Source organism: Sphaerodactylus townsendi, linkage group LG04 (genome assembly GCF_021028975.2).
Source record: "Sphaerodactylus townsendi isolate TG3544 linkage group LG04, MPM_Stown_v2.3, whole genome shotgun sequence".
NCBI lineage: Eukaryota > Metazoa > Chordata > Lepidosauria > Squamata > Sphaerodactylidae > Sphaerodactylus > Sphaerodactylus townsendi.
The window spans coordinates 6,270,259-6,293,816 of record NC_059428.1 but is presented as its reverse complement, the minus strand read 5'-3'; the positions used below and the strand labels follow the sequence as shown (position 1 = coordinate 6,293,816).

Below are 23,558 nucleotides of genomic sequence, written 5' to 3'. Positions count from 1 at the left end.
GGTGCTTGTAAACAACCAATTGTTAATTTTTTTTGAATCCCACCACTGGAACTTGTTACATTATTTGAATCCCACCACTGGATCTCCCCAATACCTTTTGTATCCCTGGAGCTCCAGCCTGGGATTTGTTCTGTTCCCCCAATCATTTTTAATTATTATTTTGTCCATAATTGATAACCCTAATGACAGAGTTTCCAGAGCGGAGAATCTCAGAAGTATATAATGCCATAGACTCTACCTCCAGAGCTGCCATTATTATCTCCAGGAAAACCGATCTCTGTAGGCTGAAAGCCAGTTGAAATTCCAGAAGATCTCCAATCACCATCTGGAAGCTGGCAAAATGCTCTAAATGCACGGTCTCAAAGATATGGCGTTCTTTAAGCTTACACTTTCTCTCCTGCCTATCCCCCCACACCAACTGGATAAAGTGTGATTCTCAGGTCGATTCTGCACTTGGGTTATCGACCTAAGTTCGAGCTGCGTTCGACCTAAGTGCTCCGCACAACCACTGGGATCGACATGGTTTTGTACCAGCTTCGCCCCGTGTAACGGTCATATTTCCGACTCCAGTTGGGAACTACTACTTTTTCAGAGAACCACGCTCGAACTCAGCTCAATTCCAGTGAAGTGCAGAATCTCTGGTGCCAGGAGTCCCCCATTCAGCCAATCACAGCTGAGTGTTTCAGGCATGCGTACAGCTGGCCAATCAAAAAATGGCACCTTCGTCCCTCCATTCCTGTGGCAGTTTTTTAATAACGTGTGTGGGGATAGACGGAACATGGCTGTAGAACAGTAGCCAATTGGAACGGAGCGGCGAAGAAGCACAGGATGATTCCGCCCTCCGAGCTGGGATCAAGCTGGTTGCAGTGGGGAACAACAATGGCTTCGACCTAGGTCAGTACCCTTCTCAGGGAACTGGGTCAAACCTATTTTACTCGTGTGTGGAATCGCCCTCAGAGGCCTTTTTTAATGTGCTTGGGCCAAATGGAACATCAGCGATTTATGGGCTTTGCCACAGACAGTGTTTTATCATCTCTTCCACTCCCCACACTGGTCAATATTGGTCAAGGTCACACATGGCTATTTCACCATCCATAAATCCTTCTCCTTTGAAAGTGATTTCTGGAGAGGTTTCACCGAAGGGAATGACGCAACGAAACAGCAAGTTATAATCGTGTTGTTGTTTCCCCAGCATCACCAGAAAGACAAATGCAGGGTGTACGTTGCTGTGCTGAATATTATTTTGCATGACTGCCACTTCAGAACATGTCAACCGTTTTATGCGTTTTTCAAGATTATAATTCGCATGTACCAAAGTTGCATAGGCAAATTATGTCTGATGCATTGCTGAAGGCTTCTGGTCAGAATCAATGGGGTGTTGTGGGTTTTCAATCCTTTTTTTTTTAAAAAAAAGTTCAATAGTGATAAAGTTACAAATAAATCGAAATGACAGTAATCCTCCTGACTTGTGAAAAGGGGAAAAGCACAAATACACAATTACGTGTATTGAATTATTACAAAAAAAAAGAAAAAAGAAAGAAAAGAAAAAGGAAAACATTGAAGAAGGAAAGTTATTTGAGAGCGAAGAAAAAAACAAAGGAGAAATAAAGGAGAAAAGAAAGTGGAGAAAAGAAAGGAAAAAAGAAAAAAGAAGAGAAGAAGAGTAGAAGAAGAGTTTGGATTTATATCCCCCCTTTCTCTCCTGCAGGAGACTCAAAGGGGCTTACAATCTCCTTGCCCTTCCCCCCTCACAACAAACACCCTGTGAGGTGGGTGGGGCTGAGAGAGCTCCAAAAAGCTGGCGTGTGCGGGAGTGCACAGGCTAATCTGAATTCCCCAGATAAGCCTCCACAGCTCAGGCGGCAGAGCGGAGAATCAAACCCGGTTCCTCCAGATTAGATACACGAGCTCTTAACCTCCTACGCCACTGCTGCTCCTTGTCTTGCAACTAAAAGAACAAATCTGTGGTTACATCTGTGTATTGAAACATAGAAAAATGCATAATGGTTCTTCACCAAGTGGCAAAGTTACCACGTGGTGCTGTAATTATCTGGTTCTCACAACAAGCAATATAATGGGGCCTTATACCAACTTAGCCTGTTGACCCATTTATTATCTACTTGACCAGCAGTGGCTATCAGAGATTTTTAGTTGAGGAGGGTCATTTTCCATCTTTGGTACCTGAAATCCTTTAACTGATTATGCTGAGATGAAACTCTTCCCCTGGGGCTGATTATACACTGCCACCCAGTGAGGGAACGTTTCCTTTGTGGCAGAGATGTGCTTATAAAGACATGCTTATACTTATGGCGCTGCTGATCCTGAAAACCCATGATTAACGAGAGCGGAAAACCCCGATATTTCCTCTCGCTTCGGGGTTTTGCTCCTTCTGGGTCACTCCCTCGTCCAAGCAAAGAAGGAAGATTGCCTCTTTTTAAAAAGTCCTTTGACTGTAATATCAATATTCCTCATCTCGATGGTTGGCACGTCCCTAAAAAAAATCAAAAATGGTAGCAGCGTGCACATTATCGATATAAGGAATATCGATATTTCATTTAAAGGGCCAAAATAAAGGCAATTTTCATTCTCGGCTTGGATGGGGAAAACCCTGGAAATGGGAGCAGATGAGCCATGTAATGGGCAATGGGGCACCTCCTTGCGTGTAAACAAGGATATGCGAAGAAACCCCACTGTAAAGACACTGTGGAGCGAGGAACGGCAGGAGAGGTGCTCCATGCGGTTTTCAATCGGGTGCGAAAGCATCGTATGGTTTTCCTCATTTGGCTACAATGACCATCGTCTGAACTTTCAAACATTACCAGAAGAGTGTGCTGAAACATAACACTGGCATCTTTATAAGTATGTAAGTAAGCAAAAATTCATAAACAAAAGCCATGCAATATATTTTATTAATGCACATAGGAAGCGTATGTGTGTATATAACCTCTATCTGTAGGTTCTGTGGGGCAGAACTTGGAATGAGTTTGCAACAACAAATTTGTAAAACAAAATGGTTTACTTTCTTAACATATAACATCAAACATCAACATTTAACATCACACTTCAAGGTCCTGTTCAGGTTTCATTTCAAGTCCTTCTAATTACAGTCTTCTGATATTGCCAAGTCCAATTCTTCCTGCAAGTGGGTTGGCTCCTGAAGGCTCCAAGGGCTTGGTGAACAGGATTCAACATGATGAAGGTTTCCAGGAGAACTCTCACCCATTACAAACACACACAAAACCCTGAAACAATAAACTCCAACATTTACAACATAGCAAAAATAAACAACTCCCTTCCCAGTAGTTCCCAAAAACATTGCAGTTACCTTAGCAAGGTGTTAAGGGCTTATACCAATCAAGGTCCGAGTCTGGTAGCCTTGTCTCCTCCAAACTACATGAGCTCTGCAGTCTTCTGTTGCTTTGAGTCTCCACCCCTTTCTGGGTCAACCCATTCTGAGCATGGGGGTTACATGTAAGCTCCTTTTCCATGATGAAGAATGCCACTTTATCGAATCAGAATACCCTTACGATACAACCAATCAGAATACCCTTACGATACAACCGAGCATAAGGAGAGACGTGTGGCGCATGGCTGTCCTGACGCCAGAAGCCCAGATTTCCCACATATCGGAAGGATCGTGCTCTGTTGGCCCTTTCCGCACATGCAGAATAATTCACTTCCAATCCACTTTCAATGCACTTTGCAGCTGGATTTTACTGTGCGGAATAGCAAAATCCACTTGCAAACAACCGTGAAAGTGAATTGAAAGTGTATTATTCTGCATGTGCAGAAAGGGCGGTTGTGAGGTTAGAGTGTGCCAAAGTTATAATTTCTGCACGGGGCTGGGGAGGGAAGCTATATAAGTATGCTTCCCGTTCCCATAGAGTCCATTCTCATAGGCTAGCAGTTAGTTGCCTGTGGATGGGTTAGCCTGGGCCATCCAATATCTAAAACTGAGTCTGGCCAGAGCTTCATGCTCATTCCCCCTCTATGTCTCAGTTTTAGGCCAATTGGCCATGCTGGCAGGGGCTGATGGGAGTTGTAGTCCATGAACATCTGGAGTGCCATAGGTTCTCCACCACTGGCCCAGTATCGTGTGGACAAATACTTAATTAGCAGAGTTAATGCAATAATGAGGCAGAGACCAGTTGCTTTACTGAAATAAAGTTTACTTACTACAGGGAAGGGAAACTTGGAAGAAAAACAATAAACATCTTTCTTACTAGCTAGCACCAACAGCCAGCTTGCTGCTTAGACTATTACATGGCTACTAAGCTATGGATAGAGTGAACTGAACTGAACACGTGCAGAGTGCAACACAAAGAAGATATATCTAAAGCCTACGTGCAGACCTGCATGTAGCCCACCCAACCAATAGGTATCAATTACCTGGTCACTGACTTCTGACCTCACTAACTAATTAGCATGCAACAATTAACTCCTTCATTACTGGATTGTGTGACTGGCACTTGCCAAATCCCATCACCCAGGCTAACCCTATCTGCTCAGATCCCAGAAGCTAAACAGAATCAGCCGTGGTTAGTATTTGGATGGGAGACCACCAAGGAAATCCAGGGTTGCTATGCAGAGGCAGGTGATGGCAAACCACCTCTGACATTCTCTTCCCTTGAAAACCCACAGGGGTAACCATAAGTTGGCCGTGACTTGATGGCGCTTTCCAATGTCACTGTTTGTTATTTTTCAAAGGCTGCAAATAAACCGGAGAGAGGGAGTGGTGAGCTCGGAAAATGTCGCCGGGGAGGAAGTTCAAGGGAGCAGAGAAGCTTGGGAAATGTAGTCAACAGATCGCACAGCAACTGAAGACATTCTCAGAACCCTTCCGCCAGAGAATCGCTTTCAAAGGGGATTTATTGAAAATGTTTGGAGGCTGGAAATAAAATGTTTTGGGGGTAAAAACAATGCAGAAACCCATGGAGGAAATGTTTTCATTTCTGCCTCAAAACATTTTACATGAATTCCGCGGAAAAGCCCGATGTTGATCTCCATAGGATCTTTCCTGACAACATTTCTCTGACTTTTCCTGACAACATTTATCTCTATAGGAGCTTTCCTGAGTCACAGCTCACTTCTTTAGATACACGGTTGCTCCATGCGAGTCTGAAAATTGCCTTTACAAGATATGTCCCATTCCACAAGCAAGGAAAGGGAAAAATGCTGGTATTCGTGCAGAATTTGAACGAGTTTGGATCAAAATTTGGATTCCCTGCATGAAAACTCTGGAGAAAATATAACTCTACATAGAGCAATCAGACCAGGAAAGAGTAGGGCAAAGTAGGGCATGTGTATAAAGACCCTTCCAATAATGTACTTTCAATCCACTTTGCAGTTGGATTTTAATGTGCAGAATAGCAAAATCCACTTGCAAATAATTGTGAAAGTGGATTGAAAGTGCATTATTCTGCAAAGTGCATAGAAGTGGATTGAAAGTGCATTATTCTCAGGGGCGTAACGAGGCAGCCCTGGGCAAACTGTAGCCCTGGGCAAAACCTGAGTTGGATGCCCCCCCCCCCCATGGGCAGCCACTCCACCATGACCAAAAGTTTTTTTGCACCAGGACACTGGTGCCTGCAGAGGGTGCATCTTTAGACATATCAGCACCACAATTTCAGCATATCATCAGGAGACTGTCCTTATGCTACTCCCCAAGTTTGGTGAGGTTTGGTTCAGGGGGGTCAAAGTTATGGACCCTCGGAACTGTAGCCCCCATCTCCTATTAGCTCCCATTGGAAACAATGGGGGATAGGGGCACCCCCTTTGGGAGTCCATAACTTTGGACTCCCTGAACCAAACCTCACCAAACTTGGGGGATATCATAAGGACAGTCTCCTAATGATACGCTGAAATTCTGATGCCGCTAGCCTAAAAACTGCGCCCCCTGCAGGCCAAAAATGGAAAACCACTAAAATACCCAAAAACGAACCCAGCATTTTGATGCCCCCCCACAAGGTGATGCCCTGGGCAGCTGCCCACCTTGCCCAATGGGCATTACACCAGTGATTATTCTGCAAAGTGCATTGAAGTGGATTGAAAGTGCATTATTCTGCAAAGTGCATTGAAGTGGATTGAAAGTGCATTATTCTGCATGTGCGGAAGGGGCCGAAGTGATTCTTCAGCCGCCCCAAAGTTTTCCGAAGTTATTAATGATATCCCATTGCAGCCGCCAGTTTCCTCCTGCAAACTTTCCTGGGTATCCCCCCAATAGTGCTGATTTAATATATACTAGTAGTTCAGGATGCCTCTCACTGAATTATTTAAAATCCGGTTGCTATGGCTCCGCGGCCAGACGATCGGTTTAAAGAGTATGCAGATGGCCTTTGGTTTTGGGTTCCCGTTTGTGCTTTGGTTAACTTGGCGCTTGGAGGTATTAGGTTAATTAAAAGCCATGTGTCACCCGGGGGGGACTGGCTGCATTTGTGGATTAATAAGTATCCAAGAGAGCTCTCAGGGACCTGTCTGCAAGACGTGAGACTCCGCGTAGCTGCAAACTGGGGGAAAGAAGGCAAAAGCACAAGAGAGCCGCAACAAGAAGGAGAGCGTTGCTTCCTGATCTTACGCCTGCCCTTCTCAAGTCTGACGTGTTAGCCGTTTCCACAGGTGGAATCTGGAATTTTGCGGCGGACGTCCACCACGATAGCACAACACAGTGTCGTGGTGTTGTTTGAGCTGGGAGCCGAAGGAAACGTCACATTTTTCACAAGCGTGCAGAAACTTCTGGGCGGACGAAGAGTCGTCTTGCGAATGGGGAAAGGAAGGATTTTGGGGAAGGAGAAGAAAGATGGGGGCCCCGCCTCGTAACCAAGACACAAATTGAGCTGTCGTCTGTCCAGCCTTCTCCCCTGACAGAAAATGTCTCAGATTCAAAGGTGGACTCTGTGAGTTACAGCAGCCTTTGTGGAATGCCGACGGGATGCAATTGGCCGCTGGGACCCAATGCCATGCCGTGATGGACAGCCAAGAGAAAGACCAGGGGAAATGGACTTTGCTCCGGAACGTCAACCAGGCGGTGAAACCCCCCATGCTTTTATCGGTAAGAGAGATCTCTGTAGGCTGCTGCTTGAGTCTTGTGCCATCCTTTAATGGAGATCCATTCCCGAAACCCCACTGTAGGTGGTTCACGGTGCTCAGAAGCCATCCGTGGTTTAGAGGTTTGCAATTGCGTGTGGCGTCGCTCAACCACAGTTCTGTCCCCGTGGGGTGCTGGTAGCCTTAGAGATTAGTGTATAAAAAGGGGTTGACACCTCTTGAAATCTGAAACACAGACAGGGCCTCAAGGGAGTCCAGCAATTTTCCTGCTGCCAGGGAACTCCAGTTGCCAGCTTCCATGCGGAGCCTGGAGTTACAATTCCCTTCATAATAACATAAGAACATAAGAACAAGCCAGCTGGATCAGACCAGAGTCCATCTAGTCCAGCACTCTGCTACTCGCAGTGGCCCACCAGGTGCCTTTGGGAGCTCACCTGCAGGAGGTGAAAGCAAGGGCCTTCTGCTGCTGCTGCTCCCGAGCACTTGGTCTGCTAAGGCATTTGCAATCTGAGATCAAGGAGGATCAAGATTGGTAGCCATAGATTGACTTCTCCTCCATAAATCTGTCCAAGCCCTTTTTAAAGCTATCCAGGTTAGTGGCCATCACCACCTCCTGTGGCAGCATATTCCAAACACCAATCACACGTTGCGTGAAGAAGTGTTTCCTTTTATTAGTCCTAATTCAACCGACCTCCTATCTTCACGGGTCTCACCCTGGTTCTAGTATTGTGAGAAAGAGAGAAAAATTTCTCTCTGTCAACATTTTCTACCCCATGCATAATTTTGTAGACTTCAATCATATCCCCCCTCAGCCGCCTCCTCTCCAAACTAAAGAGTCCCAAACGCTGCAGCCTCTCCTCATAGGGAAGGTGCTCCAGTCCCTCAATCATCCTTGTTGCCCTTCTCTGCACTTTTTCTATCTCCTCAATATCCTTTTTGAGATGCGGCGACCAGAACTGGACACAGTACTCCAAGTGCGGTCGCACCACTGCTTTATATAAGGGCATGACAATCTTTGCAGTTTTATTATCAATTCCTTTTCTAATGATCCCCAGCATAGAGTTTGCCTTTTTCACAGCTGCCATGCATTGAGTTGACATTCCCATGGAACTATCAACTAAGACGCCTAAATCCCTTTCCTGGTCTGTGACTGATAGCACTGACCCCTGTAGCGTGTATGTGAAGTTTGGATTTTTTGCCCCTATGTGCATCACTTTACATTTTGCTACATTGAACTGCATTTGCCATTTCTGAGCCCACTCACCTAATTTATCAAGGTCCGCTTGGAGCTCTTCGCAATCCTTTGTGGTTCTCACCACCCTACATAATTTGGTATCATCTGCAAACTTGGCCACCACGCTACCCACCCCTACTTCCAGGTCATTTATGAATAGGTTAAAGAGCACTGGTCCCAAAACGGATCCTTGGGGGACACCACTCCCGACATCTCTCCATTGTGAGAACTTCCCATTTACACCCACTCTTTGTTTCCTGTTTCTCAACCAGTTTTTAATCCATAGGAGGACTTCCCCTCTTATTCCTTCATTGCTGAGTTTTCTCAACAGTCTCTGGTGAGGAACTTTGTCAAAAGCCTTTTGGAAATCCAAGTAGACAATGTCCACCGGTTCACCCCTGTCCACATGCCTGTTTACACCCTCAAAGAACTCTAGTAAGTTTGTAAGACAGGATTTGCCTCTGCAAAAGCCATGCTGACTCTTTCTCAGCAGGTCTTGCTTTTCTACATGTTTTATAATTTTATCTTTAATGATAGATTCTACTAATTTACCAGGAACAGATGTCAAACTGACTGGCCTGTAATTTCCCGGGTCCCCCCTAGATCCTTTCTTAAAGATTGGTGTGACATTGGCCATCTTCCAGTCTTCAGGGATGGAGCCTGATTTCAGGGATAAGTTGCATATTAAAGTGAGAAGATCAGCAATTTCATGCTTGAGCTCTTTAAGAACTCTTGGGTGAATGCAATCTGGGCCAGGGGATTTGGTAACATTTAGTTTATCAATGGCTGCCAGAACTTCTTCCTTGTCTACCACTATCTTCGCTAGTTCCTCGGATTCGCCTCCTAAGAAGCTTGGTTCAGGTGCAGGAATTGGTGGGGGGAAGCCTCTGTTTAAAAACCTCCCAAGAAGGAGACTCCACCACACTCTGAGGTAGTGCATTCCACTGCTGAACAGCCCTTTCTGTCAGGAAGTTTTCCTGATGTCGAGGTGGAATCTCTTTTCCCTCACCTTGAACCCATTACTCCTGGTCCTAGTCCAGTGGTGGCTAACCTTTGGCACTCCAGATGTCATGGACTACAATTCCCATCAGCCCCATCAGCATGGCCATGCTGGCAGGGGCTGATGGGAATTGCAGTCCATAACATCTGGAGTGCCAAAGGTTCGCCACCACGGTCCTAGTCTCTGGAGCCGCAGAAAACAAGCTTACTCCTTCACCAACATGACGCAAGCTTGTTTTCTGCTGCTCCAGAGACGAGGACACGGAGTAATGGGTTCAAGGTGAGGGAAAAGAGATTGCTATGACAGAACTTGTAGGAGGGAGAAGAACGCGTTTTGCCCAGAACTCCTTGCTGAAAGGGCAAGCTACCAATGCAATAGATCAAGAATCCTAGAGTTGCAAGGTGTGGAGCTGGGGGGAGAGAGTATTTATTTACTTACCTGTTTCCCCGAAAATAAGACAGGGTCTTATACTAATTTTTTCTCCAAAAGATGTGTTAGGGCTTATTTTCAGGGGATGTCTTATTTTTTGTGCCCGCCACATGACCAGATCAGCTGCGCCGGGGAATCTGTAACTAGGGCTTATTTTTGGAGTAGGGCTTATATTTCAAGCATCCTCCAAAAATCACGCTAGGGCTTATTTTCGGGCTAGGGCTTATTTTTGGGGAAACAGGGTACATCCTCTGGCCGTGAATTCTACACTTTATTCATGCACTATGTAAAAAAAGTGTTTCCTTTTGTCTATCCTGAATTTTGTACCCATCAGCTTTGTTCAGACGCCCTCAGGTTCTAGCATTTTGGGAGAGGGAGAAAAAGGGATCTTTGTGTACTCTTTCCACACCGTGCATAATTTCATAGACCTCTGTCATATTCCCCCCTTAAGTCATCTCTTTTCTTAGAATGGGTTCAGGTGTAGAAAAGGGCATGCTGCCACAGGCCGGGAGCCCCAGAAATCAGTTGCATGCGCTCTGCCGAAGTATTTTCTCTTGTCCACCTCATACCGTTTTTACCATAAAGTCTCTGGCGATTCCTAGAGCTACCCATTGTCACTTCCTGTTTGTACCCGGAAGTCACAACAGCCTGACATCATTATTTTATGAGAGAAGCATTCTAATGCTCTAGGGCACAGGTGTCAAACTCACGGCCCTCCAGATGTCCATGAACTACGATTCCCATCAGCCATTGCCAGTATAGCCAATGCTCATGTTAGGAGGAACTGATGGGAATTGTAGTTCATGAACAGCTGGAGGGCCACAAGTTTGACACCCCTGCTCTAGGGCCACCGCCCAAGGCGAGAGACCTCCAAGAGGAAAGGCAAAAAGGAGAGGGGGAGGCACGGCGAGACAGGCCCCCTCCCCTTACTGGCAATCGGAAGGCACATCTGTGAACACCCTGAGAAGGAACTCGCCCACGTGGCCGGGGTCAAAGGTCGTGGGGACGATGATGTAGCGGCCTTCTTTCAGGTCCATCCTCAGGAAGACACTGCGAGAGTTGATGTAGATGGAGCTGGCCACTTTCTGTTGCAGGGTATGCATCCGGAAGGTCCGGTTCAGCTCCACCTGCAGGAAAGCAAACACCACTGAAAACGAGCGAGGGCATCCTTTTATTTGCCCGTCCCAAATTCCACATGTACGCACAGAGCTGCTTTAGACCAGTGGTGGCGAACCTATGGCACGGGTGCCAGAGGTGGCACTCAGAGCCCTCTCTGTGGGCATACGCAGAGTCGCCCCCACACACACATCTAGGCTGGCCTGGGCCGCTGGGCTCAATTATTATCATTAAGCCTAAGACCTAGTTTTGAAGAAGCAGTGTAGGTAACCCTGTTAAGCGTTGTTAAACCCCACTGATTTTCATGCAAAGTACTAAAGCGCGATCTTTTTCCTGGGAGTAAGCTCAGTTGCTGGCAATGGGGCTTGCTTCTGAGTAAACCCTCCTAGGGTTGTGATTCACCCGTTGGAAGAGTTGCACGGTTGCTTCAAAGCAAAGCCACCGACTACCACCAAGCTTACGCCCGAGTAACACACGCCTCGGAGCCAACTTTTTTCTAAACGAAAACCTCAGTATTCAGGTTAAATTGCTGTGTTGGCACTTTGCGATAAATACATGGGTTTCGAGTTGCAATTTGGGCACTCGGTCTTGAAAAGGTTCGCCATCACTGCTTTAGACCATCGGTCCATCAAGGACAGTATTGCCTACTCCGACGGGCAGCCGCCCTCCAGGGGCTCAGGCAAAAAAGGTCTTTCCCGTTACCTCCTGCCTGAACCTTTTGCTTAACTGGAGATGCCAGGGCTCGAACTCAGCAGTAGAAGCTCCACCACTGAGCTCCAACCACTTCCCCTAGCCTCGTAATCCATCAAAGTCAGCACGGTCTACTTTGACGGGCAGCTGCAGTCCGGCAGCTCCAGTGAACACCCTCTTTCAGCTGCTGGGAATATGTGAGAAAGGAACAGAATGGTATTCCTGACTTAAAGAAAGCCGATTTCATTAAACTGAGGAAACTACTGGGTGTGATTCCGTGGTTAAGAAGAGTTTGGATTTATATCCTTCCTTTCTCTCCTGCAGGAGACTCAAAGGGGTTGACAATCTCCTTGCCCTTCCCCCCTCACAACAAACACCCTGTGAGGTGGGTGGGGCTGAGAGAGCTCCGAGAAGCTGTGACTAGCCCAAGGTCACCCAGCTGGCGTGTGTGGGAGTGTACAGGCTAATCTGAATTCCCCAGATAAGCCTCCACAGCTCAGGCGGCAGAGCTGGGAATCAAACTGGTTCCTCCAGATTAGATACACGAGCTCTTAACCTCCTACGCCACTGCTGCTCCTAAATACTAAAATACTAAAAGAGAAGAGAATGCATGATGGATTTCTTAAAACTGAGATCTTGAAAGCACAACCCCAAACAGTTCCAATGAGGAGGAAAAACGGGGAACCAGGATGGATGTCTTAAAGAACTCTCAACTGAGCTAGGATTTAAGAGGGACGTGTACAAGAAATGGAAAAAGAGGGAAATCACCAGCGTGGTGCGGCAGTTAAGAGCAGGTGCACTCTAATCTGCAGATTCCCTGCTCTGCCACTTGAGCTGCGGAGGCTTAACTGGTGAACCAGATTAGCTCGTGCACTCCAACACATGCCAGTTGGGTGAACTTGGGCTAGTCACAGTTCTTCGGCGCTCTCTCAGCCCCACCCACCTCACAGGGTGACCATAACCGCAGCCTAAATTCTGTGTGTTCGTCTGTTGCCGTTTTCTGCCGCTAAGTGCAGTCTTTATTCTTGCATTAGGTGTTCCCTCAGTGATCCCACCATCCTGACCAATATTTTAATGATTGTTTTTATGTCTTTAAATGTATTTTAGCTCTGCTTTTTATTGTTTTGAAGAGGAGGAGGAGGAGTATAGAAAGGAGAAGGGAAAAGAGCTTGTAAGCCACCTTGAGTCTCCTTACAGGAGAGAAAGATGGGGTATAAATCCAAACTCTTTTTCTTCTTCTCTAACAATGGCATTTCCTCTTTTTGTACAGGCGTCGACCTTTCGGAGATTCTGCGTAGACTGCTATTACGTTTTCCTGACTTTCACTTCTTCTAGCTAGACAGCTAGAAACTTGCCTTTTAATAATGAAATGTCACTTTATAAATGTTAAGTGAGAAAAAGGAAAAACCATTTTTTAGCGCAGGTATAAGACCGGCAGGATACCCTGCACCGCTACCGAACCGTCACACAAACGTAAGCCCGTTATCTGAACTGTGTCGACTTACTTTGAAGATGTCAAACCCGATAGCTAAGTTTTCCCCTTTGCCCTCCTTCCGGCTGGTTCGTTTGGGCTTCTGCTGGATGGAGATGAGCACTTCGTCTTCTATTTTCTTCACGTCGAAAACATACTGGAGGGAAGAGAAGGTTCTATGTGGCATTCGTCTTACACGTCACTCTGCACTCACTGTTAACTCAATCAATGCCCAGGTCATTCACAAATGCCTCCATCTGGAAGCATTCTAGCATTCAACACCTCTAGGATTCAGCATCTGGGCCCAATCAACATCTGCATGAATATACCACTGGGATATCTGGGCATATGAAACTGCCTCGTCCAAATCACTGACCCATTTATTTATTATTTGGATTTCTATACCGCCCTATCCCCGAGGGGCTCTGGGCGGTGTACAACATAGGATCCCAACACAGTCAAACAAGGAGCACAGATTTACTACGTATAAATGAATTACAAATTGCACTGGCTCGATCCACTTGAAATACTAAAAACCTTTTAAAACAGCGATGAAAACAATAACAGGCACCCGATAAAAACCCATTTTTAAATCCTCCCCGGGAGGGAGGGGCAGCGAGTCCCATTAAAACAGAAGGGACCCAGATGTAATGAGCAAAAAGGGGGGCACTTCATCCAGTGGCTGGTCTCTCCAAAGGCCCAGTGGAACAACTCCATCTTACAGGCCCTGCGGAACTCGCCAAGGTCCCGCAGGGCCCGGACAGCTGGGGGAAAGGTGTTCCACCAGGCGGGGCCAGAGCCGTAAAGGCCCTGGCCCGTGTGGATTTACCGTGTGGATTTACCCCCTCAGTGGAAATTCTCCAAGGTAGGGCTGCCAAGCTCAGCCTGACAACTGGTGGGAGGGCGGGGACACAGTGTGTGACATCGTCAACATATATGCATCACTTCTGTGCACAGGCTGGAAGTGATGATGGGTAGCTCTAGGAATTGCCAGAAACTCTATGGTTTTATCATGGAGTTTCCAGAGGTTCCTAGAAGGAAAAGAGATTCCACCTAAAAATCAGGAAAAGCGTCCTGACAGTCAGGGCTGTTCGACAGTGGAATGCACTACCTCGGAGTGTGGTGGAGTCTCCTTCTTTGGAGGTTTTTAAAGAGAGGCTGGATGGAGTGCTCTGATTGTGTGTTCCTGCATTGCAGGGGGTTGGACTTGATGGCCCCTGAGGGTATCTTCCAACTCTATGATTCTATGATTCTACAGCTACCTTTTGTCCCTTCCGGCTTGTACCCAGATGTGACACAGCACGAAGTCACTGTTTGTAAAGAAGTTTTCTTCCTCTGCCACTCAGAGCAGCAGCTGGCAACAGAATCTCCCTCACCCCAATCGGGGGCTTCACTAGAGCCCTTTTCTCATCCCTGACATCTGTTCCTTTTCAGTTGGAGATGCTGGGGATTGAACCTGGAAACTCATGAGTACAAATTATGGGGCCTACCACTGAGCTATGGACTCAGTAAGGACAGGAGGGCTAAGCAATTACTTCTATATCCTGCAAAATCACGTGCGTCTTCCCTGATGTGGCTGTTACAATTGGTCAGAGTATTGGGACCATGAAGCTCAGAAGTACTGCCACTTGGGGTACTGCCTCTGCCCCCCCCTCTGATTACAGGGGTCCCTAACACCATCAGGACCCATTATTCCTTTCTGGGGAGGGTCGTATATGGGTTTCGTGGGATGTGGTTTTAGAATGTAACTGTTTTAAATTGTATGTATGTTTTTATATATAATATCTTATATTGTTCACCGCCCTGAGCCCTTCGGGGATAGGGCGGTATATTAAATCTAATAGATTAGATAGATAGATAGATAGATAGATAGATAGATAGATAGATAGATAGATAGATAGATAGATAGATAGATAGATAGATAGATAGATAGATAGATAGATAGATAGATAGATAGATAGATAGATAGATAGATAGATAGATAGATAGATAGATAGATAGATAGATAGATAGATAGATAGATAGATAGATAGAGAGAGATAGATAGATAGAGAGAGAGAGAGAGAGAGAGAGAGAGAGAGATGATAGATAGACGATAGATGATAGATAGAAGATAGAAAAATAGATAGATAGATAGATAGATAGATAGATAGATAGATAGATAGATAGATAGATAGATAGATAGATAGAGAGAGAGAGAGAGAGAGAGAGAGAGAGAGAGAGAGCTGGATAGATGATAGATAGACAGACAGACAGACAGACAGACAGACAGACAGACAGACAGACAGACAGACAGACAGACAGACAGACAGACAGACAGACAGATAGATAAGGGGGGGAAAGGGGTCTACTTACCCAGCTGTGGAGTATGTGTACAGCCTTGGGAGTCCCATCCTCCCCCCCCCCTCCAATTTTAAGGCATCCCCATGGAACCCTATAGAACTCATCTTTCAAACGTCTCACCTGGGGGTTCTGCAGGAAAGTGTTCCTGTGATTGACACAGCCCCCAGAGCGGTTCTTCAAAGGGTCTTCGTGCCTTGACCACGCCCCTCGCAAGACAACTTCCTCCCAAGTCTTGTGGATGCTCAGATACGACGTGTTGATGAGACGGCATTTTATGATGTCCGTGAAGTACTTGCAGAAGTCTTCGAACGTCATCCTAAGATGGGAAGCAAATGTGGGCACCAGAGGTATGAGCCAATTGGAGACATTGGAGAGTGGAAGTTCCCACCCCCTGCTCCTAGAAACGTGTAAAACAATCATAACCAGGCTGGGGTCTCTTGCAAGATTTCCGTTTCCGTACAAGACCCTGAGGCCAGGATATCTTCAACGGTGAAATGGTTCTCCACCACGGGGGGGGGGGGGGGGGGCAATTTCCTCTTTATTACGTCTGGATTTGCACAGAGGACTCACCAAAATTCTCCATCGTCCTGCACAGTCATGCCGAGCTTCTCTCGCTCGCTGTTGCTGACTTTCTGCCATTCTTCAGAGCTGTGGGCAGGAACAGAAAGAAACTCTCAGGGGAGGCTAAAAGTTGTCGGCCCTGCCACTGGCAAACATTGTTGTCCGCCGCTGTAAATGTTTTTTTTTTTAAAAATGTCAACATAGTGTACACCATGACATTATTTCTGGGGCAGTGGTGTTGAGTAGCTCCAGGAATCATCAAAAACTCTATGGCTTTACCATAGAGTATCTAGCGATCACTAGACCTTCCCGATGTCACAGCCAAGTTTTCCCAGAAGTGATATCAAAGGATACATGATGCTGTGTGCCCCCCCCCCCCCACCCCGCCCATATCCCCAAACTCCAAACTCCTACAAATTACCAGTCATGGCCTGGGAGCCCTAGAAAAATCTCCCAGTTATGCTAGTTTTCTAAGTGAAGGGATGTCTTGAAGAAGAAGAAGAAGAAGAAGAAGAAGAAGAAGAAGAAGAAGAAGAAGAAGAAGAAGTTGAAGTTTGAATGTATATCCCCCCTTTCTCTCCTGTAATGAGACTGTAATGAGAAAGGGGCTTTCAATCTCCGTTCCCTCCCCCCCCCAACAAACACCCTGTGAGGTGGGTAGGGCTGAGAGAGCTCCGAAGAACTGTGACTAGCTCAAGGTCACCCAACTGGTGTGTGTTGGAGTTGACAGGCTAATCTGGTTCACAGTTCAAGTGGCAGAGTGGGGAATCAAACCCAGTTCCCCAGATTAGAGTGCACCTGCTCTTAACCACTGCACCACTGCTTTGGGTGAAAGATGGAACAAAAAGAACTGTGACTAGCTCATGGTCACCCAGCTGGTGTGTGTTGGAGTGCACAGGCTAATCTGGTTCACCAGATAAGCCTCCACAGTTCAAGTGGCAGAGTGGGGAATCAAACCCGGTTCCCCAGATTAGAGTGCACCTGCTCTTAACCACTACACCACGCTATGAAGGGACATTCAACCACGCAGCCCCCTTAACCCGACAGTCATATTACTTCAAGACAAACCAGATGAAAACAAGTGTCGGCAATAGGGACAGAGTGTCTTTGCTTGCTTTGGCCCCGCTTCAGCGGACGGTTCTTTCCAGCCCTTACTCACGTGTCGCTCCAGGGGCCATTCCACTCTCTCTCCCCCCAGGGGTTCCGCAACCGGATCATGTCCAGCTTTTCCGACTTGAAGAAGGACAGCAGGCCGTGGCCGAGGCGGACTTTCCTCACGTCGGTGACTGCGTAGGCATGGCCTTTGACTAGGCCGCAATCCAGGCGGGCTTCCATGTCGGCTGCTGAGGTGGCCTGGCCGAGGAAACCGAAGAAGTGTGGGGAAAATTAGGAAAAGTGTGGGGAAAGTTATGAAAAAAAGGGAAGTGAAATGTGGGGAGATTCCACACTGGGCAAATATAACGTGTTCAGGGGTGTGAAAAAAGCACCACGAGGGAGAAGTTCCCACCGAACTCGCCCCCGAACGCTTCCAACCCATCATATTTGTCTGAACCCGGGTTAAATGAAAGTCGCCAAATTAGCGACTTTTCCCCACTAGCTCGGGTTTTAGATGCATCCTGCTTGACTGGCCATGCTGGCAAGGGCTGATGGGAATTGTAGTCCATAAGAACATAAGAACATAAGAAAGAGCCTGCTGGATCAGACCAGAGTCCATCTAGTCCAGCTCTCTGCTACTCACAGTGGCCCACCAGGTGCCTTTGGGAGCTCACGTGCAGGAGGTGAAAGCAATGGCCTTCTGCTGCTGCTGCTCCTGAGCACCTGGTCTGCTAAGGCATTTGCAATCTGAGATCAAGGAGGATCAAGATTGGGAGCCATAAATCGACTTCTCCTCCATAAATCTGTCCAAGCCCTTTTTAAAGCTATCCAGGTTAGTGACCATCACCACCTCCTGTGGTAGCATATTCCAAACACCAATCACACGTTGCGTGAAGTCCATGAACATCTGGAGCACCATAGGTTGGCCACCCCTACCTAAGCAGTCGCCGTTTTGTGCCATCAGTCTGTGTGGGGGGTCCTGTACTTTAATTGCTGAAAAGGCGCCCAGCCGCGATGCCAGCAAAGCAAATGTCCCAGGGGAACTTCAGCAAATGACAGGCAGCAGGGAGCATTTAAGCCTCAGAGTAGTGAAAATTGAATGTTGAATTTGCATGCCATGTTACCTTCTAGCTGCAGGGGTGTAAGAAGAAGAAGAAGAGTTTGGATTTATATCCCCCCTTTCTCTCCACCAGGAGACTCAAAGGGGCTTACAATCTCCTTGCCCTTCCCCCCTCACAACAAACACCCTGTGAGGTGGGTGGGGCTGAGAGAGCTCTGAAGAACTGTGACTAGCCCAAGGTCACCCAGCTGGCGTGTGTGGGAGTGCACAAGCTACGTAATCTGGTTCCCCAGATAAGTCTCCACAGCTCAAGTGGCAGAGCAGGAAATCAAGCCCAGTTCTCCAGATTAGAGCGCACCTGCTCTTAACCACTACACTACGCTGCAGAAAGGACTACTGTCTCTCAGTCTAGCCTACCTCACAGAGCTGTTGTGTGGAAGGGCAAATGATGAAGTCTGCAGTTGAAGTCCCGGGATCACAGGGGATCTGATCTCAAGATCTGATCTCAGCCTAGCCAGGGGTCTGCAACCTGTGGCTCTCCAGATGTTCATGAACTACAATTCCCATTAGCCCCTGTCAGCATAGCCATGGACATCTGGAGAGCCACAGGTTGCAGACCCCTGGCCTAGCCTGAGGGGATCTGATCTCTAGATCTGATCTGATCTCAGCCCAGCCTACCTCACAGAGCTGTTGTGAGGAGGGGCAAACGATGAAATCTGCAGCTGACGTCCCGGGATCACAGGGGATCTGATCTCTAGATCAGAGATCCCTACCTTTTTGGAGCTGGAGGGTACCTTTGGAGTTCTGAAACACAGTGATCGGTACACAAAATGGCTGCCACAGGAGGTGGAGCCAACCTCAAAATGTCAGGCTGCGGGATGATGAATAACTCCAAAAGCAGCTCTTCAACATTTCAGGCAAATGCCCAGCTAGTTAGTTAGTTAGTTAGTTAGTTAGTTAGTTAGTTAGTTAGTTAGATTTTTATACCGCCCTAACCCTGAGGGGCTCCAGGGTGTGTACAACAAAACTAGTACAAATCAAGTTCGGGAGCAAACTATACAATTAAAACAACAGCAACCCACAGAGGCGCCATCATTAAAATATGCTGAATTTCATTAAAAGCAGCGGTAGTACCATATTAGAAGGCGCCCGGTAAACCCTTTTTCTTAAAGCCCTCCCCTAGGGAACGGCCGGACTCCTCCATAGGAGGGTAACCTAGATGTAACCGAGCAGTTGAACAGGATGCCTTTGAATTTGCACAGCCAAACAAAGCTCAGCTGGGCAAAAGCTGCATTTGACCCTCCCCGCTTTCCAAAAGCGCTTGGCGGCTGCCAGGAAAGGTGTTGCCATTGGGGGCCCTCGCTCTAGATGGGTGAAACAGGCCCCTTACTTTGATGGAGCAGCTGATGAGGCCTCCCCGGTTGTGGACTTTCAGCACCCGCTCGAAGAGGAGGTTCCGCTTGGCTTCGTCGGCGGCGTAGTCGCCTTCCACCAAGTCAATGGGCTCCGAAACCCCGCCGGTGAAGTCTACTAAGGCGTCTGCTGTGTTGCCTCCATCAAGGGCTTCGTAGCAGCCAGACAGTCTGGAAACAGAACAAGAAACAATAGTGGTTACTATCAGATCCTCTGAAGATGCCAGCCACAGATGCAGGCGAAACTTGAGATCCTCTGAAGATGCCAGCCACAGATGCAGGCGAAACTTGAGATCCTCTGAAGATGCCAGCCACAGATGCAGGCGAAACGTCAGGAGAGAATGCTGCTCGAACACGGCCATGCAGCCCGGAAACCACACAGCACCCAAGTGATTCCGGCCGTGAAAGCCTTCGACAATACAACAGTGGTTACCATTCCCGGGGAGGCCAGAGAGGTATGTTTCTGGCACGCTCTCAATGCTAGAATATTTGGCATTCCTAGTGATTCTTCCAGTAAGTTCTTGCAGGAGTAAGATAGCTGCATTTACTTGGTTGTTACATGATCAATAAATCAAATGTGGTCTATTGCTTATTCCCATCTTTGGTACACTTGCTTTTTTCATGCATGGATCTTGGGAATATGGATCTTGGGAGTCTATTGCTGTACTTTCCAAGTTTCACTTAAAAATAAGGCATTGTGTAATAAGTCGCTACATTTTAAGCATCTCATATTATCATGGACAGAATGCAGGGAAGGTAAAACTCCGCTCAGTAAATATTCTGTCCAGAGGAGGACCTGTCTTATTTTTCTGTGTTCTGTTTGCCAGGCATGCTTCCAAACAAAAACTTTGCTACGTCTTACTTTTGGGGGATGCCTTATATTTCGCGCTTCAGCAAAACCTCTACTACGTCTTATTTTCCGGGGATGTCTTATATTGGGGGAAACAGGGTAGATATAGATGGCAACCATAAGCCTCCCTAAATCTTGTACTTTTCACCTGTGTCCATCTGTATTTTACTCTGTTATGCCAATGAAGGTTTTGTGTTGTACTGTATTGTATTATACTTGGTTGTTTCTGTTAATGCAGGGCAGGTGAGCTGCCAATTGGTTTAACTGGGGGTCACCTTCCTTTGTTGAAGATAATGTTGTAGTTTTATATGCTTCTCACTGCTCCTTCTTTTTACCTCTTCCATCTTATTCTCCTTCTACTTTTTTTTCTCCTTGGAGCAGCAGTGGCGTAGGAGGTTAAGAGTTCGTGTATCTAATCTGGAGGAACCGGGTTTGATTCCCAGCTCTACCGCCTGAGCTGTGGAGGCTTATCTGGGGAATTCAGATTAGCCTGGGCACTCCCACACACGCCAGCTGGGTGACCTTGGGCTAGTCACAGCTTCTCGGAGTTCTCTCAGCCCCACCCACCTCACAGGGTGTTTGTTGTGAGGGGGGAAGGGCAAGGAGATTGTCAGCCCCTTGGAGTCTCCTGCAGGAGAGAAAGGGGGGATATAAATCCAAAATCCAAACTCCTCCTCCTCTTCTTCTTCTTTGAAGAGAAGAAGAAGAAGAAGAAGAAGAAGAAGAAGAAGAAGAAGAAGAAGAAGAAGAAGAAGAAGAGGAGGAGGAGGAGGAGGAGGAGGAGGAGGAGGAGAGAAGAAGAGGAGAAGAATAAGAGAAGAAGAGGAGAAGAAGAAGAGAAGAAGAAGAAGAAGAGGAGGAGGAGGAGAAGAGGAGAAGAAGAAGAGGAGGAGGAGGAGGAGGAGAAGAAGAAGAGGAGGAGTAGTAGTTTGGATTTATATCCCCCCTTTCTCTCCTGTAGGAGACTCAAAGGCGCTTACAATCTCCTTGCCCTTCCCCCCTCACCACAAACACCCTGTGAGGTGGGTGGGGCTGAGAGAGTTCCGAGAAGCTGTGACTAGCCCAAGGTCACCCAGCTGGCGTGTGTTGGAGTGCACAGGCTAATCTGAATTCCCCAGATAAACCCACAGCTTCAAGTGGCAGAGCAGAGAATCAAACCCAGTTCCTCCAGATTACAATGCACCTGCTCTTAACCACTACACCACTGCTTTGAGTGAAAGATGGGACAAATTTTTAATTAAATTAGGAAAACAGCAAATTTGGACGAGGATCTGAGATACTCAGGCTCAAATCCCCTCCTTGCCATGGAAGTTCGCTGGGTGACTGTGGGCCAGGTATATACCCTAATCTAGCCATTGTTGTTGTGAGGATACAACAGAGAAGAGAACAATATAAGCTGCTTTAAGTCCCAACTGGGGAGAAAAGCAGCATATAAATTAAATAAATGAGACCAATGGCAAGCTAGGTAGGTAGATAGAATATTTGGGGGGTGGGTTTTGATTTCTCACCGGGGTAACACGAATGGCAATCGTGAACTAACCTACACCGCAGATTCAAACTACTAGAGTAGTCTAGCCCTCTATCACAGGGAACTCTGGGAAATGTAGTTCCGCAAGGGAGACTAGTGGCCTCCAGCCAGAAAAGAGATCTGACAGAATGCCCCCACTTGGGGAGGGTTTCCCGGTGTACTCACTTGGCATAGGCCTTCTCTACCAGCGCGCACCATAACTCGTTCTTGGAGTTCGAGTGGCAGTAGATGAGCTGGTTGTGAAGGGTGGGCAGGCGGTCGTCAATCACCACGTCCACCCAGGTGCCGAAGCGCCAGAACTGGAAATGGAAAATCCCGGCATAGTTCTCCGGCTTCTCGGCGGACCACTCCTGCTCTTTCCAGTCTGGGATGACCTGTGTTTACAAGAAAGGAAGGAGTTGCATTATACACAACAAGAGATATTGCTTTCCAGAAAAAAATAATAACGTCAGTACCGCTGTAGCCGTTGCTGTCTTTTTAACGTCTTTTAAAAAACAGCATATACACTGATGAAATAAACAACAACCCTGCCAAAGAGAACTCTGTGTGTGTGTGTGTGTGTGTGCGCGCGCGCGCGCGTGCCACCATGGGGTCTGAGAGAGTTCTGAGAGAACTGTGACTGGCTCAAAAGGCACCCGGCAGGCTTCATGTGCAGGAGCGGGGAATCGAACCCGGTTCTCCAAATTAGAATCTGCTGCTTTTAACCACTACACCACACTGTAGAGAAAACTACATGGGGGACTTATCGGCTGTGTTGTTAGGGACCCAGATTCTTTGGTAAGGGTAGGCAGGAAATGTTTTAAATAAACAAACAGATCCATGAGAGCAGGAACAGCATACGATATTAAGAAAAAAGTTCTCATTGACCGAGTCGTGGATGTTAAAGCAAATTTCCCACACGTCTCAAACAATATGGAGGCTCTTTCACACCATTTGTAAATGTCTTAGAGGGTTGTCAATGGAACAGAGATATTAATTCAGGGCTCCCCAACCTATTCTGAGCCTGTGGGCACATTTGGAATTCCGACACGGTGCTGTGAGAGCAGCAACAAAATGGCTGCCACAGTCACAAAATGGCTGCCGTAGTCACAAAATGACTGCAACAGCTTAACCTCAGTAATACAGTGTAGATCTTTGTGCTGGGGTGGCAGCTGCAGCTAAAGCAACTTACAAAATTAGTTTAGAAGAAGAAGCGTTTGGATTTCTATCCCCCCTTTCTCTCCTGCAGGAGACTCAAAGGGGCTGACAATCTCCTTGCCCTTCCCCCCTCACAACAAACACCCTGTGAGGTAGGTGGGGCTGAGAGAGCCCCGAGAAGCTGTGACTAGCCCAAGGTCAGCCCAAGTTTAGCTAATCAAATCTCCAACAGTCAAACAAAAACCTTGCTGGGAATAATACTTGGCCCTACTCATTTGTACCACATTGGGGACCTGTTGTGCCACCTGGACTGTTCAGTAATGTAAAGGATTCAATGGTGTTGATGAGAGGGGCAGCCGCCTGGCCTTTGGGGGGGGGTTTACACCAAAGAGCCTTTTATTTCTGCTTCTATGGAATTCCTTACAAGTAACAAGAGTCTGTTTTCAGTTGATTTCTTTATTATGAAACAACATCAGGAATAAGCATTTAGATATCTATTGCCGGGACTAAGAAAAGCCAGCACTGAAGCTACCATTATACTTCACGTCATCCCCCATGTCATGTCACCCCACCCTTGACTACCAGTTC

At 47.1% G+C, this 23,558-nt stretch overlaps 1 protein-coding gene across 1 annotated transcript in view; it reads right to left on the bottom strand.

Annotated features, from left to right (window-relative positions):
* Positions 1–2,394: 2,394 nt before the first annotated feature.
* The window catches only part of CAPN5 (calpain 5), a 105,896-nt gene continuing 84,732 nt past the window's right edge, over positions 2,395–23,558 (bottom strand). The window contains exons 4-11 of the mRNA XM_048495428.1: positions 21,999–22,207; positions 19,434–19,626; positions 17,048–17,241; positions 15,898–15,975; positions 15,448–15,643; positions 13,019–13,141; positions 10,638–10,834; positions 2,395–2,401 (exon numbers count right to left, since the gene is read on the bottom strand). Coding sequence (XP_048351385.1) covers positions 2,395–2,401; positions 10,638–10,834; positions 13,019–13,141; positions 15,448–15,643; positions 15,898–15,975; positions 17,048–17,241; positions 19,434–19,626; positions 21,999–22,207 — 1,197 coding nt within the window. The remainder of the gene's footprint in view (positions 2,402–10,637; positions 10,835–13,018; positions 13,142–15,447; positions 15,644–15,897; positions 15,976–17,047; positions 17,242–19,433; positions 19,627–21,998; positions 22,208–23,558) is intronic.